This window comes from Ciconia boyciana, chromosome 3, assembly GCF_034638445.1.
Source record: "Ciconia boyciana chromosome 3, ASM3463844v1, whole genome shotgun sequence".
Lineage (NCBI taxonomy): Eukaryota > Metazoa > Chordata > Aves > Ciconiiformes > Ciconiidae > Ciconia > Ciconia boyciana.
This window is the reverse complement of record NC_132936.1, coordinates 24,998,520-25,015,888: the sequence shown is the minus strand read 5'-3', so window position 1 is coordinate 25,015,888 and position 17,369 is coordinate 24,998,520. Positions and strand designations below refer to the sequence as shown.

Here is a 17,369-nt window from a genome sequence, read left to right as displayed (position 1 = left end):
CTCCCAGCTTCTTGTGCACCCCCAGCCTACTCGCTGGTGGGGTGGTGTGAGCAGCAGAAAAGGCCTTGACTCTGTGTAAGCACTGCTCAACAATAATGAACACATCCCTGTGTTATCAACACTGTTTTCAGCACAAATCCAAAACATAGCCTCATACTAGCTACTATGAAGAAAATTAACTCTATCCCAGGCAAAACCAGCACAATGGCTTGGAGGTTTTCAGATGGCTTTGATTGATTTCTTTATTTGTTTGGATTTTTAAGTACATTCTGGTACATCTGACTTCATAATTTTGCTCTTAATTTGGTTTTGTAAAGTTTTGTGATTTCAGGTAACTGAGTAGTAATAAAATTCTTTGTACTAGCAAGGAAAAACATTTTGTGACAGGGAAATAGGTAAGTGAAAAATTATTTGTAATTGATAGCATGTGAGTGAAACATTAGAAAATCTAAACATCTTTTGGTTTGCTCTTTTCCAATTTGTTTCATATAACACAAACTATTTTTGTAGAAAGACCATTTATATGGGGGAGACAGCCCTTTGCTTCATATATTGAAGCAATCATATTGTTTAATTTGTACTTAAAATACATATTTAATGAGGAAATAAAACATTGTTATGTATGCATAAATGCAAATTAATTTTACAGTTCTAATTTTCAAAATCATAATCACTAAGATTGTTTCACTATAAGATAACCTGTGTAACCTGATAAAATGTTAAAGAAAAATTGTTTTCCTGACTCTAATTATTACAGAGCCTCTCCCCTTTTATATTTTACTTTCAAGGTACATAGGATATTGTGCCTGGAGTATTTCCTCTTAGATAAGTACAGCTTTAAGATACTGCACTTCTATTAATTCCCATGCATGGCAGCATTGGACAGTTCACATCATAGATCTTTTATTATTCCTTTTATAATTTAAGAGTATCTTTCCTAGGAGGGAAAGAGAAGAGGGAGGTGCTGATCTCCCTGGTATCCAGTGACAGGACGTGTGGGAATGGTTCAAAGCTGTGTCATGGGAGGATCAGACTAGATATTAGGAAACATTTCTTTACCTAGAGGGTGTTCAAACACTGGAACAGGCTTCCTAGAGCAGTGGTCAATGCCCCAAGCCCATCAGTGTTTAAGAGTCATTTGAACAATGCCCTTAATAATATACTTTAACTTTTGGTGAGCCCTGAAGTGGTCAGGCAGTTGGACTAGATGATGGTTATAGGTCCCTTCCTACTGAACTATTCTGTTCTGTTCTATTCTATTCTATTCTATTGAATTCTATTCTATTCTATTCTACCCTAATCTATCCTATTCTATTCTACTCTATTCTATTCTACTCTATCCTATCCTTTCTTATGCTATCATATGCCTGATAACAAAGGCCATATTACATGTATTGCTGTAAGTTCTTGTCTTCATGTAAAAAATGCCACCGATACATTATTAAACATAGAAGATGTCAAAGGACAACATTTATGACACTTTAAAATGTACTTGGTTTCATTTATCTTGATCAAATTATTTTTTCATTTTCATTTCAGGTTATAAAGACTTAATACCTTTTCTTGGTCAAGTATTAAAAAATAGTTCTAGCCTTCAGGGATATTTTGTGCTCTGCTTTTGTTATGAAGTGCTGGGACACAGTTTTATCATATTTCTCAAGCTCTTTGATACAATGCTGTTATTTTTGTTCAAGATAGATCAGTTTAGCGAAGACTAAACCTGAACATGATTTATCCAAACCAATGCCTCCCCCCCAACCTGCATTACAAAGTCTCATTCTGCAGCTCTATGAGATAAAATAATATAATGCAAGTGTCAGAATTTATGCTAAATATAATAAATGCATACTGTGCTTATACTTTGGGGGATATTCTACAGTATTTTATGAAATATTGCATCTTTACATTTATTTGTATAAACACATGGAAAATATGATAATAAGATATGGGAATGTATTATTGTGATCTTCCTTACAATTTCAAAATCAGAATTAACATGATAATCCATATTTCTAAAATGTTCAGTGATTACACTTTGCTTTTAAGGTTTATGTGTAGTAATAGATAAACAAAAGAAGAAATTGCAGGAAGACAAGAACATTATTTTGTTAATTAGCTAAAAAAGGCAAAAGTAAACGTGTAACTCCACCTAAGGATTTTGCAGGTTTCATTGACATGTAAGTCAAATTTGCACTGTTCTCATATCTTAAAATCTACTTTACTTGGTCACTGGCCCAGATTGTCTGAAGAATATTTTACACTGTATTTAAGTTTCTAGACAATATCTTCATGTTTCTAGATGAATAAGAATTTCAACAAGGAAGTCATTAAGCACACATCTTTGGAAGCAAGCTAGCTTATTTAAAACTGGTCTAAAAGTCTTTGAAATTTATCTGTAAAGACGTTCTTCCTTTTTTTTCTGCTATTTTATTGACAGCACATTTTTCCATTAAGTAAAATTAAAATAGTTTTTCTGGAGTAAATTATTTATACCTTATACACTATAAGGTATATTATGATTTAAAAGTAAGTCACATAGTACTGCAGAGGGAAAACTGCAGCTGCCCTTTTCTACTATTCTCTTTACATTTTAATGGAGTTTTTACAGAATCTCCTCATTGTATATTCATTACAGATGATGCCTAATTGAACTGACAGAACCTGTTCTATTTACCCATAAATAATTTGAATTAGATCCAAATACTGGTTTGTGCCCCAATGTGTTCTTACAGGGCACTATTACCTGCATATTTGAGCAGACTGCCTTATGGTTTTGAGACTAATGACCACAGATAATCTTCACTGATTCTGGTATAATTTTTTACCAATATAGGTCAAGAATAGCTCTACTCAAGTGCTTACAGATGCAAAGATGTAAAATCAAGGTAGATGATATAAGAATCAAGCCTGTAATCCTTAAGGTCAATCATATTTACCACTTCCTTTTAACACAGATAAATTTTGTGGTACAGAATGGCACAGGATGAAAATAAATATGTTGATTATCACTGAGATATGAGGGACATTTTCAGCGTAAGTGTAAGATTTGAGAAAATACTTTCAGGTGTGGGAGATTAGATTTTAAAGCTGAGGTAGGTAGACTTTTATTATGAAAAAGATTAAATATGTACTTAGTTTTTGTGTTGTGATTTTTATTTTTGGAATTTTAAACTATGAGAAGCATTGCTAAACAAGGCTCAAAATGTATGTGCTGCCATCACTGTCATTATTCTCATGGCTTTTGGGAGAAATTATTTTTTTTTCTCACCATGATCACTCCTACAATATTAATATTTAATATAGTTAAATGCAAACACCTTAATAAGTAATTTTATTAAAAGTAATTTTAATGTTTCAATTTATAATGTTAAGACAGTTCTCCTATGTGGTTGTGGTGGGTTGACCTTGGATCGCTGCTAGGTGCCTACCAAACTGCTCTCTCACTCTCCCTCCTCATCAGGACAGGGAGAGAAAATAAGTTGAAAAAGCTCATAGGTCAAGATAAGAACAGGGAGATTGCTCACCAATTACCCTCACGGGCAAAATAGACTCAATTTGGGGAAGATTACTTTATTGCCAATTAAAAATAGAGTAGGATGGTGAGAAACAATGATAAAAACTTTTTCTCAGGCCCAACTTTTCTACATCCTACCCCACCAAGCGGTGCAGGGTGGTGGGGAATGGGAGCTGCAGTCAGTTCATTAACAGCTTCTCTCTGTCACTCACACTTTTCCCCTGCTCCAGTGCGGGGTCCTTCTTGTGGGATACAGTCCCTCATAAACTACTTGAATGTGGGTCCTTCCCAGGGACTGCAGTTCATGTCTCCTTTCCTTATTATTTGTGGCGAGTACATTATGAAGTTTGGTGTCACATGCTAACATTCTTACTACTTCCTAGCCTGTAGGTAGTTCAAATCTCTCCAAAATAGCAAGATTGTTTCTTTTTTTGGTTTAAATTTTCATTTATTTTCTGGCTCAAAAATATACCTTCTCGTTTAATACAAGGTTACATAAATGTTGTTGTATTTAGAATATAATCACAGTATTTATTGGAAAAAATGTAATTTTGTGAGATGAAACACAAACAGGTATAACAAACTTCTGAAAGCTAAGCTGTTTGTGAGTTTTTAACACATTTAAACAAGTGCTTTTTAACAGATTGAGGTATTAGACGAAGTGATAGGAGGATATTTCAACATGAAGATCCTTATGTATTCTGTTTACTTCAACAGGGCTAGAATTTCAACCTTGAATTTCAGCCTTGAATTTTGGTTTACTAGAGTAATACAGGGAATTATTTAGAAAACAATTTGCTTCTTATTTCAAAAGTACACTTGGGCCAACAAGCCATGTAGTTGTATGTTTTAAAAACACAGTAAGAAGAAAAGCTTGGGGTAAAATGCAACTTTCAAAGTTAGTTTAAGTTAATCTGGAAATATGAATGCCAACATTTCATATTAATATTTTTTCTTATTTGTAATTTAAATACATGGCAAACTTATTTGCATGTTTTTATTCAGAGTGAAGTTAACCTCAGTATATTTAAATTTCTTTGTAGTATATAACGTTATCTAAAAACTGTCCAGAGTTATATAAAACCTTGGTGTTATGACAATGCAATGTCCATGTAATATTACTACACTTTTATTACAGGAATATACATTCAGCCATAGTTAATTCATTTTCATCATGTACATAAAAAAAATCTTATATGTATAAATATATATAAGCAGTTTATATGCCTTAACGTTTTAATTAAGAGGGTTTCTATATCAATCAGGGTCCTTCTTATGACATCAAACATTTCGGGACACAAGGGATACAATTTGTTTGACGATCCTCAGGTGTCTATTACTGTATGAGATGCTCAGGTATTCAAGATGTCCATGCAAGGCTAGCAGCTATGACACAGGAAAATCCATACCCTTCTGGAAAGGCAGTTAGAAGTCAGACAGGATGCAAAGACATCTTAAAATGACAGAAAATATCTGAGTGTGGCCATCTGAATTTAGCCCAAAGAAGGATACACTATATCCTGACTTACTGTTTGCTTTTCCTCTAAAAGTTCATTTCCATAACTTAGCATTAGCACAGTAACAGTAACATACCTGCTTTATCAGAGTTTCTAACTTGGCTCAGACCTTTCCATTTTCTATTCTGAATAGCATTAAACACTAGTTGAACTCTGAGATTGTATACATTTCTAACAAATTAATTCCACTGATATGTTATATTTTTCTGAGGCATTTACTTCTATAAATATTTAAACATCTCCCTGTACCTCTGGAGGCTTTCCAGTATTCACTTCAATTGCCTGGTTGCACAATACAGTGTGATGCCAAGATTTGTCACCCTTCTAAATGAAATAGTTTGTGCCCTTGGAACTATTTTGCCATAATAACAAGAAGCCGACAAGCTGAAGTACTCTCCTTCTCAGAGAAAACTGATGCTTATGGACCTTTCTGCTACTCTTGACAGACTGTTAGTACTGAAGGAAACTGTCTTTAAAATTAGTTTCATAACTACAGAATGCATGAAATACAGGCTTTACCCAACATGTTCAGCCAAAAATAACATTTGAGTTAGAACTACTTAGTTTGGTTATAAGGATATAGATTTCCCATAATGAATTCTTGTTTAAGGTCATGAACACAAACACTGCTTTGTTATTTTGTTACTGTTATCTCCTGGATATTCCACTGGCCAACACATCATCACAAAGACGTATGAATTCCCTCAGTTTATCTTGTACAATGATATTTGAGTTGGGACAGATAAAATTAATAAGATTTTTTTAAAATATCTATCTGAAGTTTGAAGGTTTGTCATATTTTGTTCATGTTTTACATGAAGTTTAAGTAAGAAGAATTAAAATGTCAGAAAACTCTTGAGGAATTATGCTGTTAAAGAAGTAATTTTCAAGGACCTGAAGTGAGTTGCCTGAAGAACTACACGATAATAGCAGAGCTGAGATCTAACTCTCCAGATTCCTACCTAGAGGTCTGTCTAGAGAATGATTTGTGTTTGAATTAAATGGATGTGCACCATTGATATGTAAGCACTTCATGTAGCCCTTTATTTCTTGTGCGCTATCAAGCCACATATCCACTTGGATTTAATTCATAAAATCAACCTATTCTTTAAAGACAGTAGGAACTAAGACAACAGTCAAACAGGGTACACCAAGTATGTTTCTCCCGTTTGAATTTCTAAGGCCAAAAAAATTCATGTGCTTATTTAACAAGTAAAATTCTCAGCTGTTATTTAAATTGGAGCTCTTATCTGGTGATTCATGTATTTTTAGTTTATATATAACTTGTTTTTAACAAATGCTAACTGGGAGCTTTTCATTTTCAAATTTAAAGAAGAGTATTTTCAGACCTTGTTTTGAGCAGCAAATCTAAAAGTATTTCTTTAATTTTTATCATTGCTGTCTTTCCCACAAGTGGGTGCTGCACACCGTTTTAGAAAAAGTGCTTAAAATGTTTTGAAAAAGATCTCTGAAGATATAAGCACAGTTGGAATTCTTTTTCATGAATGGCAAGGAAAGGTAGTAATGAGTGGATGCTTTTTTGCCTTCTTTTCCATTGTTCTGGTAAAGAAAAAATAATAGTTTATTGTGTTTCTTTAAAGCTTATATTTCCATATTTGTTTCCTACTGATATTCTGACAGTTGGAGCAGCAGCAGGAACAAAAATGAAAGCTGTATACTTGGCACTTTCTTTTGGCAGAAAAGGAGAAATAGAAGAACATGCTACTATATCAGAGAATTGTCTTTAAAATTGTCCAAAAGTCATTAATTTCAACCTTTTAGTGGGAATATATGAATGATTGTTTGTCTCCTCTTGCAATTCTGTTTTTTATTGTTTTAATTTTGATTTTCTCTTCCAGACTTAAATCAAGCTGATTGATAATTCATTAAAAATATGGCTCATGTAAATTTGTGAAACATTCATTGTGCTTTGGTATTTGACTTAAAAATTAACTTCTAATGCTTTATACTATTCTGTGTATTTATAAATGGCAACCTATTTGCATATAAAACAAACCAAAAAGAGAAGAAAAATGTCTTAATGGTTAAGATGGTAAACTGAAACTTAACATGGTATCTAGATACTATTGCTGAAGATTAAAATCTAACTTGGCAACAAGCTTCTTATCTGACTGACTAACAGATTGTGGCAGCTCTGTTAACTCTGAAATCATCATTACGGGCTTTTTTTTTTTTACACCTCTACACAAGAAACAAAACTGTGTTTAATAATGTGCTCATTGCCTTACTATGGATGTTTATAAATTACTTAAAAACGTGATTAGTTATAGAACTATTTTACATAACCAACAGCTACCGGTAAAAATGGCACTTCATAGTAACAAAAATTTTATTATTCTAATTTTTGCAATTAATTATGTTTTTTTTTTCTAATTGTAGCTTCCAGCCACTCTATGTCCATTCTTACAATATATATACATTATCAGAAAGTTATTCCTTATAGAACTATTCTAAGATCAGTGTCAAATCACTTCTTAACCTTTACTACATAAACAAAATGAACTGATTTTTATAAGATTATTGCTATTTTTTTCTTTTAAGGATCTCAAATTATTCAGCCTTAATTAACTTGCTGAGGAATGACTATGTTGGATATGGCAAGTACATTGAATGTAGAGAATACAGAAGAGCTATGTTATCATAGGCAATCAAAAGAATGAAAAGTGATGGGGAAAAAGACAATCTGTATTTACTTACCTGAAACTGTTTGGGGCATGTGGCAGGCAGCTGGTGATACTCATTAAAAAACAACTATTGGATTTGAAAATTATGATTTTTTTAAAATTCTTTTGATTATACTATTTTTTTCTTTTTCAAAACAGCATCAGCACCTTTTATTTTATATTATTACTATTATTTCATTTAATATTACTGTTATTTGCTTTTTATCTTTATTTAATTTCTACCAGGTGTGGTTTTTAGGTTCATTTTAAAGTCATTAGTGGGGGCTAAAAGGAAAATAAGTTCCTGAGAATGAGAAATATAAATCATAATGACAATATTGAAAAATAAGCACATTTCTTTTTATAATTACTTTTTAAGTAACTGCAATTGTTGGATAAAGGCAGTACTAAAAGCCTTCAACATTTCTTCAAAATAAGAAACAGAATAATCCAAGTGTTTTCATTAAATTTTCTGTGACTCAACAAAAACTGGAGGAATTAAAATTTTGCAGGACAAGCCCTTCTTTTTGGCCTAAACTTTTATTTTGTCTGTTTAGGGATAGCCTATTTCAACCTAACAAGGAAGTTATGAGTTATTCATTTTGCATCTTATTAATTGCAGCTGTACCTATGCCAAATTATGAATAATACTTCTGTGATTAATGATTTACCTTTCAAGGGTTTTGAGGCAAAAGAAATAACTTGTTTCATAAAGGAATATGAAAAAAAATTTTTTTTGCTGTCTTTCACTTTACAAAATTCAATCTCGAGTACCAGCTACTCTATCATTTCATTGGTTTAAGAGAAAAATTGGTCATTAGGTATTCTATATTTAAAAAAAATATATGTTTTTGTAGTGGTTAACCCAAGTCAGGAACTAAGCACAACACAGCCACTCGCTCATCCTCCCCCCTCTGGTGAGATGGGGAAGAGAATCTGAAGAGCAAAAGTAACAAAATGCATGAGTTGAGATAAGAAAAATATAATAATTGAAATAAAATAAAATAATAATAATAAATTATAATGAAAAGGAAAACAACAAGAGAGAGACAGGGAAACAAAACCCAAGGGAAAAAAAAAAACCAAGTAATGCAACCACTCACCACCTGCTGACCGACACCCAGCCCATCCCCAAGCAGCAATCACTGCCCCCTGGACAACTCCCCCAGTTTATATACTGAGCATAACATCATATGGTATTGAATAGCCCTTGGGCCAGTTTGGATCAGCTGTCTTGGCTGTGCCCCCCCCCAGCTTCTTGTGCACCTGGCAGAGCATGGGAAGCTGAAAAGTCCTTGACCAGTGTAAACACCACTTAGCAACAACTAAAACATCATTGTGTTATTAACATTATTCTCATGCTAAATCCAAAACAGAGCACTATACCAGCTACTACGAAGAAAATTAACTCTATCCCAGCTGAAACCAGGACAGTTTTCTAAATTAATAACAGTTTTATATATGTATTTTTTAATATCTGAGATGAAATATCTTCACTGAATCTCAAGCAAATACCTTGGTAGGATGAAAATGTGCATAGATACAATGTTTATTACCTTTAATGAGTTAAAATTATGCTGAATCATCTTTACTATCTGGAAAACAGCAGATGATCTATAATTGGAATACAATTTATATCTAACTTTGGAAGCTCTTGATAACTAAAATGTCATTATCTGGATGCAAAATTTGCTATGAGTGATATTATATATACCCATGATTTATGTATGGGCACAGGCATCTATGCCTTCTGACACAAATGGTGTTCTTCATTTTTTCCTATCCATTTACAGTGGAGGTATATATCTTAGGAAGCCTGTATCAGACACTGATATAGCTTGGACCAGTCTGACCATTGATGGAAATTTAGGCAGAACTGTGAAAATAAACAAGATTGTTATATGTAAGAATTCATATACTTTCTTTCAACCTAATAATCTGTTTTAAAGGTCACAATTTTCACTCTTTCTCTTTTTGCTTTCTTAAATTGATCAATACTTCCATTCACTACATGTTTGAAGTTATAATCACAACTAGTCTACTGCTAAATTTTATGATTTTGGATCCATCTTCTCTTTTAAGGTAATAATTATACAGTTCCTGACTCTTCTAGATGAATCTTTAAAATGCTTTTTAGAAGAAACTTAAAATATTGTGTGTCTACTTAATGTAAAAAACCCCACCTTTTTCTCAAATATATATTTAAATAACAATTAATGTAAATATCATTCTCCCCTTGTATTGCATGCAAGCCCAAAAGTGAGTAAACTTCTTGTAAAAATAAAAAAAGAGAAAAAAATGCCACCAGAAACAGATTTAGTTGTACTTGAAACCTTTCATTTTTACATAATTTTGACAAATTTTACATAATTTTTACATAATTACAGAATTTTACATAATTTAGAATACCTAATGAACAGAGAAATTAATTAGGAATCTGGATACTACTGTTTCTCAGGCTATTGAATTGTCTTTTGCAACTTACTTTATGGTTCTGTATTTCAGTCTAAAATTGTAGTAATAAGGACTGTGCTCCTTTGCAAAGCATGTTGATATCTTCTGAGTAAAAGTCTTTGTAAACCCAACCATTACATTGTATGGAGATTTGGGTTTACAAAGAGACATCATATGATACGGGATATCCCTTTGGTCAGTTGGGGTCAGCTGTCCCAGCTGTGTCCCCTCCGAACTTCTTGCACACCCCCAGCCGACTCATTGGTGGGGCAATGTGAGAAACAGAGAAGGTCTTGATGCTGTGCAAGCACTGTTCAGCAACAACTAACACATCCCTGTGTTATCAATACTGTTTTCATCACAAATCCAAAACATAACCCCGTACAAGCTGCTATGAAGAAAATTAGCCAAAACCAGTACAAGCAGTCACCAGTTTCACACTATTTGGTGGATCGTGTTAACAAGGATGATGGTTTTAGGGGATTGGGTTCAGGTTCTAATTAAGACACCACTTTGTTGCCTGCAGATGCGTTAGATCCTTAGGCTTCTACTTTAGTTACTAGCGTATGGGGAAGTAAACATAGAAAATATTTAGTGGGTAGCAAGCAGCATAGCTCTACGGGGTCCATTAACTGTTTGCCACACCTCTCCTGTGAACACCTAAACTGTTAGAAAGTTCCTAATACGTTATTTAATAAAGTTGTAGTTTAATTAAACATTTTGTCTGATGTTTTGTTTCAGAATGTATTTATTGTTTTCATTGATGACTTAAGTGAACTGAAACCCAGTTACAAATTCATATTCTTGCAAAAAGAGATGCCTAAGAGCTATATTTATAATAAATTCTCATTGTTCCCATTATTTAAAAATGTTCTGTATTTGTATGACCCTGAGAAGAAGAAGTTCTGTTACTTTCTTAAAGAATCTTTGCAGAAAATGTCTTTAGTGTTGTGTTTAAAAAACTCCCTCATATTTCAGAAAATGTTCCCATACATATATTTTCTTTCACACTAATTTGATATGGACACTCCTGTGGTTTTTTTGAGTTGGCGAAAAGGAGATGTCTGTAGTTCAAATTTAATAATCCATAGAATTTGTGCATAAGAGTTACCTAGTTTTATTGCTGTTTCTAGTCAATGATCTATGTTTCCTCTTCCACAGGATTTTGGGCATAGTCACAGTGACTCTTAAGACTTGAAGGCATATCATTGTAGGAGGGGTGGGCTAGGGAAACAGCACATTTTTTTAAGTTTTAAGGAATACTGGATCCATGCATGTATTCTCTAATGCTGGTATCATATTTTGAAATTGCTTCTATATTATGTTGTTCTTTAAGTGAAATAGATGCTCCAAAACCTGATTTAAAGCTCTGGTTTAAGCATCTGGTTCATTTCTTCTAGAAATTTTAAAAAGATTTAAGAATCTGAAAGACTATAACAATATTTCCATGTTTGTGCCTGTAGCAATGGCTTCTTTTGCTTCCAAATCCCTTTGAGCATGAGGTGTCTATAAAAGAAATGGCAGAGTCAAAAACATTTGCATGATCATGTTACTTCAAATTTTACATAGCAGCAGGGAGAAGATGCAAAGTGGGAAAATAGTATTATATTTGAAGCTAATATGTCAATTAAATGGAGTAACCTGTAACAGTTGCAAACAGCTTTCATCAAAAGCCTTTATAATGAACACATTTTCTATTTATGATTTTAAAACTTCAAATTAAGGATCCTCAATTCTATTTCCCTGTTCTTCATATATTTTACTGTAGTTTTACTGAGGCAACAAATTGTTTCACTTCATTTTCTCATCTTTAAGAGAAGCTCCTTCAAGGAGTCTCTTCTTTTTTTTTTTTTTTTTTTTTTTAAATAGGACACATTTCCACTAGCACATGTGTGCTTTTTTGAAGTTGTTTGCTTGATCTGCTTGTAAATATAATAGACATCTTACTGGTAGTTCTCTTTTCTGCTTGTATCTTAAAACAAAATTTACTGCTCTCACTTTTTACTTTGTATTTACTATATTGAATGCATAAATTTCTAACATATTTAAGAGATAATAAAATAGGTCTTGTTAGTAGTAAAAAGAACGTGTACACCTAGGCATTTTGGAAATGAATGTTACCTTGCCATGTTCCCTACTGCTTCTTCCAGGAAGAATGTCCATACAGAAATTTCTGTTAGTACAACTCTGGTGCTGCCTTTCCCCAATACTTGCTATAGCAATTATGCAAGCAGAAGTATAAAGTGTGGGAGTGGCTAGGATAAAGGAAAATGCTTCTAAGGAAAAAGTAATTAAGACAGGAAATTCACTTGCAGAGCTTCCATTAGGTACCTCCTTAGGTATCTCATATTTTTAAGCTTTTTTGTTTTCACAGTCTATTTATCTAATCATAAATAATCATTCTGAACTGCTTATAAGGGAATTTTGTCTCATATATTTCAGAAAGCAAACAGGATCATTCTTCTGCAAGAAGTATAAATGATCATCCAGAAACAAATATAATAGGTTTGGAAGTAATTTTTGTGTTTCCAATTTTTCTTAATGAAAAATAATTCTTTTCTTTATTTTAATCAATTCAGAGTAAGCATATTTAATGATGATGATCAGATTAGTATTACTGGATTTTTTTTAATTGCAAAAAACCATTTAATCTAGAGAAGCATCTTGGAGCTGCTTTTTTTCCCCCAGTATATAAATCAATATTATTTAACCACATATGGGCATATTGTTCTTGCTGATATTGGTTCAATCCTTTTAGGTTTTTCCCATGCTGTATTCATACCTATATACATACAAAACTGTCTTACATTCTTTTTCCAAAGTAAACCAACAACCATCCCTCCATCTAACAAATCTTAAAAATCCTTCTGATGATTCAGAGCTATATCTACAGAGGAACTAATTTTATCTAAATATATCTATGTAAGCAGTAGTCTCCCATAGTCATCCAAACTCCCCATATAGTCAAGGGAAAGGGCAACTGTAAATGGCAGTTTGGTCCACCTTAAGACAGGTAATGTGACTTTTGTTCTGGGTGCCATTTTCTGTCGACTGACTGTAGCAGAAGCCATGATTAGACTGGGTGCTTAATGTTTACATGGTAAAATTTAGGTTTTATGAATCATATTAAAGGAATTTAAGTTAGTCTTCTTAACTTTCAACCATTTGAATGTCTTTCCAACATGTTTTATGTGTTAGCATAGAATAACAATTAGTATTGAAGTGAAGATAACAAGATTTTGTTTAATAGTGTCTAATATTTCTTCACACACAATGTATTTCCCATAAAGAAAATTTTCTTGTGACATTTTCCATAAGCTTAACCAGGTCTTTAAATCTTTTATTTATGGTTTATATCCAATTACTTTTTTGTAACTTGTTTTATTATTAAAGAGGTGAATATTCACATTTATTTTTAAATTGTAATGTAAAAGAGTTTGTGAGTCTAACCAAATGGAGCATATTTAAATAATATATTACCATGTTTTCTCATGGAATATTCTATCAGGTTTCCCCCTGCCACATAAAATAAAATTTGCATTAAAAGTAAAAGTCTTATATAAGTAGTTATTTTTATTGCCAGAAACAACTTTGCTTTTATGCTTCTACATATTTTTCTTGCTTTTATTTGTCTTTATCAGTCTTGATTAAGTAATGAAATTTTGCATGTTAGCCACTGTTATAATCTAGGAATACTAGAAGATACATCAGGAGCAGATGGAAATATATATTATTTTATCTACAACATATTGCCTGAAATTCTTGTGATTATTGAAACAATGTAGATAATGCAGTATACTTTATCTCAAAATCTGATAGGTCTGCAAAATATGCTGTAAAGGACCTGTATTAGATCATGAAACAAAACCTCTGACCTATTGCCAAAATAATTATACAGATATTTCTGTTAATAATCTTTTTCATAGCGATAGATATCCTAGGACCATTTAGCTTTTCTTTAAACCTCCCATTCTTTTACCTTTTAATGACAGTCCTGTAAATGTTAACTCCATTTTAAAACATACAAGGGTACTTAGTCCTGGAGTCAATTTTAGCATACTTTTAAAAACATAAGCACACAAATAGCAGAGATGGCAAAGCAAGGTATGAAAAGCAAGACATGAATTTATAGCAAGAGGAAATATATTACCTTAGATCAATGGGTATTTTATTAAAAACAGACTTTTCTTTGGGTTAGAAACTGAAGAACCATAATTCAATCTAAGCCTCATCTACTCCAGTAGTGTAAATTCCTCTCTGAAGTTGATAGAATTAGACTCTTCCCATTCCAACAAGGAGAAATGAGATTTGCTGGCTTTCTTTTTTAATATTAAGAAAGTTTTAACAACTAGCTTAGCTTGGATGCTGCCTCTTTGCAGGGCTAAAATTTGGATGAAATGAACTCTGCCTTGAAGAACACATAGAAATAAACTTAAGTGGATGGAAACCATTGTTTTTTTCACATGTTGCTGCCAAAATAGCAGCATAATACGTCTGATGCAGAAAGCCCAAATTTGACCCAAATATTGTTTTTAGCCACAAAACAGAAGAAAATTTAATTGCATTTTCATGCAATGGCTGAAGTTGTGTGAAAGTCTGCCCTGCAAAATTTAGGGTAATCTGCAGTATAAAGTTAAAATTAATAATTTTGTGGAAAATCACTGTGGCTCTCTGCACTTTTATATCATGTTGCCTGCAGAAACCTTGGTATCAAAATACAAAAAGGTGCAGTGTTCATATGTATACATATATATAACCTGCAACTACTTCTCAAAAATACAGAACTCTAAAAAGTGCTTGTCTTAGAATTGTTCTTCTGTACAAAACTAAATCCATTTTCATACTTTATTTTATCTTATAAAATTACAGTATCAGTAAATTATAAATACTTTTTCAAACAATTCTGAGGGATACAGTTTTAATTTTCTGGGCAATTCATGATTAGACATCGAGTGAAATCATAGTTTAGTGTTAGTAATTTATGTAAGGAAATTTCTGCTATTGTATTTCTATGCACCAGCCTCCTCCACCTTCTTATGAATTGATAGTTTACACCTGCCATCTTGTTATTGTATAATTCAACAGACAAGAAGGTTTTAACTTCATATACTTCCAGTATTACGCGATGTAATTTTAATATAATTATTATAGTAAAAAAAAGCTTTTACTGCTGTTTATAACTTTTCAATAATAAGAACAATTACCACCAGTTTGAGGTGATTGGGATCTTTAGTATATGATACCTCTAAAGTACTATGGCAAAGACTTTGTTCTTGGTATTGGAAAATACAAATAAGTTTCTCCACTTCTTCTTTTTCTGTATATCTTTTTCAAATCAAATCAGACTAACTGAAATCATGAGTGAGTGCTTCATGAGTTGATTTATGGTAGCCAAATAATTTGTTTTAAGACTAGAACAAATCAGATAACCTGTGGGTATGTTTTGAAATAACTGACATTTAATTTTAATAGGTCATAAAGCTTGCTTTTGAAGAGTTTGAGCTGGAAAGAGGATATGATACCCTTACTGTTGGAGATGCTGGGAAAGTTGGTGATACCAGAACAGTGTTGTATGTGTAAGTACAGAACTTCAAAAATTTTCCTTGGAAATTTGTTGTCATATATTGGTTTTTTGGTCATGAGATATCTACTTAACTCTGTAATTTTAATGTATGTAATTTGTTTATATAATGTAAGCTTAACATTCAAGTGCTGTCGAAGAAAATTGTTCATTACAAAATTCACTCCAGATCTTTAGTAGCATCTTTATGGGCTTTAATATCAGAGACTAAAAACTGCAGAGAACTGAGATTAGATTTTTTTCAAAGCAAAAAAGCTTATTTTAAGAAACAGGTACTATCTGTATAACTCTAATTGTATTCACAAGCAATTAAAGGAATAAAAAAAAAGGCTTAGATTTCAGCAAACAGAAAATACAACTTCTGTAAAATAAATAACCCATTGATTAATTTCAAACTTTTTATACTTACAATTGGATTTGTGAACAAAATTTTCATGAAAGCACATAGGCTACTGTTCAATAAGGTTAAACATGCTTCATGGATTAATATAATGTAATATGCTATGTAATATATATAATATGATTGATATGATATGATATGATATGATATATAATATAATATAATATAATATAATATAATATAATATAATATGTAGAAAGTGTAACAACTGATATAAATTTGAATGAAAATTCCAAACTAGCCAGCGAATCTTAAGATACTGGTCTTTAATACTGTCTGGGCCAATGGAAATAATAGAATCCTGGACAGATTGATTAATCTCATCTATGTTAACCATCTCATTTTGGTTGCATATGCTCATTTTCCTTCCTTCATAATGGGAACTTGTGGTCACAAGATATTTTAGTTGTAGCTTTTAGAGGGTTAAGTGAGCATATGAATCCTGATTAGAGAATACAAAACAAAATTACAGGGTTAATAAATCAGCAATGACTAAATAAGATAAACTAAAAGCATTTATTTCATAATAACATTACTTGACATTGCACAGAAATCTACTGGATAAAGACAGTGTTGAACACATTTGATAAAAACAATCCATTATTATTTTATATTTTGAGGTTTTTTAGTCCATATAAATTATTGAAATGTTTATTTTATATAATTATAACAAATGAGTTAACTTAACACCCACAGCATTTATTTTAAATTAATTAGAATATTTTTGGAGGGACATATCTGAGGACAATATCATCATTTTACTTATTTGTTTATGAATTTATAGTATTTATTAATGGTTACTTTCTGAACTATGATATCAAAATAGAACCACGTACCCCTAGTTTAATTTGTCTTAAAAGCTAAGAATGGAAAATGATTGGATTATTTGCGTGATGCGTGTTTCTTGTGTTGTAATAGCAAGACAATAGCTACTACTGAGTAAATTGAATTCCATGTTCTGAGTACCTGAAAAAGAAAATTAAAAAAAAATCCCATTTTAAGGGCTTAGACTTTAAGCTAATAAGAAAAGATTTGAACTGGGAGTAAGAATTTCAACACCCATGTTTATTTTTTCTTGTATTTTGCAGACTAATTAAATATTGGAACAATCTTTCTCGGGATGTTAATTTAACTGCTTGTGACTGACAAAAAGGTTTCCAATTTTTTGTATCCCAAATGTATTGGGATACATTTTGGCTTACAGGGATCCCAAAACTCC

General features: G+C 32.0%; 1 protein-coding gene across 1 annotated transcript in view; it reads left to right on the top strand.

Annotated features, from left to right (window-relative positions):
- CSMD1 (CUB and Sushi multiple domains 1) overlaps nt 1-17,369 on the top strand; it is a 1,308,402-nt gene that overhangs the window by 902,215 nt on the left and 388,818 nt on the right. Inside the window, exon 11 of the mRNA XM_072855145.1 lies at nt 15,642-15,745. Coding sequence (XP_072711246.1) covers nt 15,642-15,745 — 104 coding nt within the window. The remainder of the gene's footprint in view (nt 1-15,641; nt 15,746-17,369) is intronic.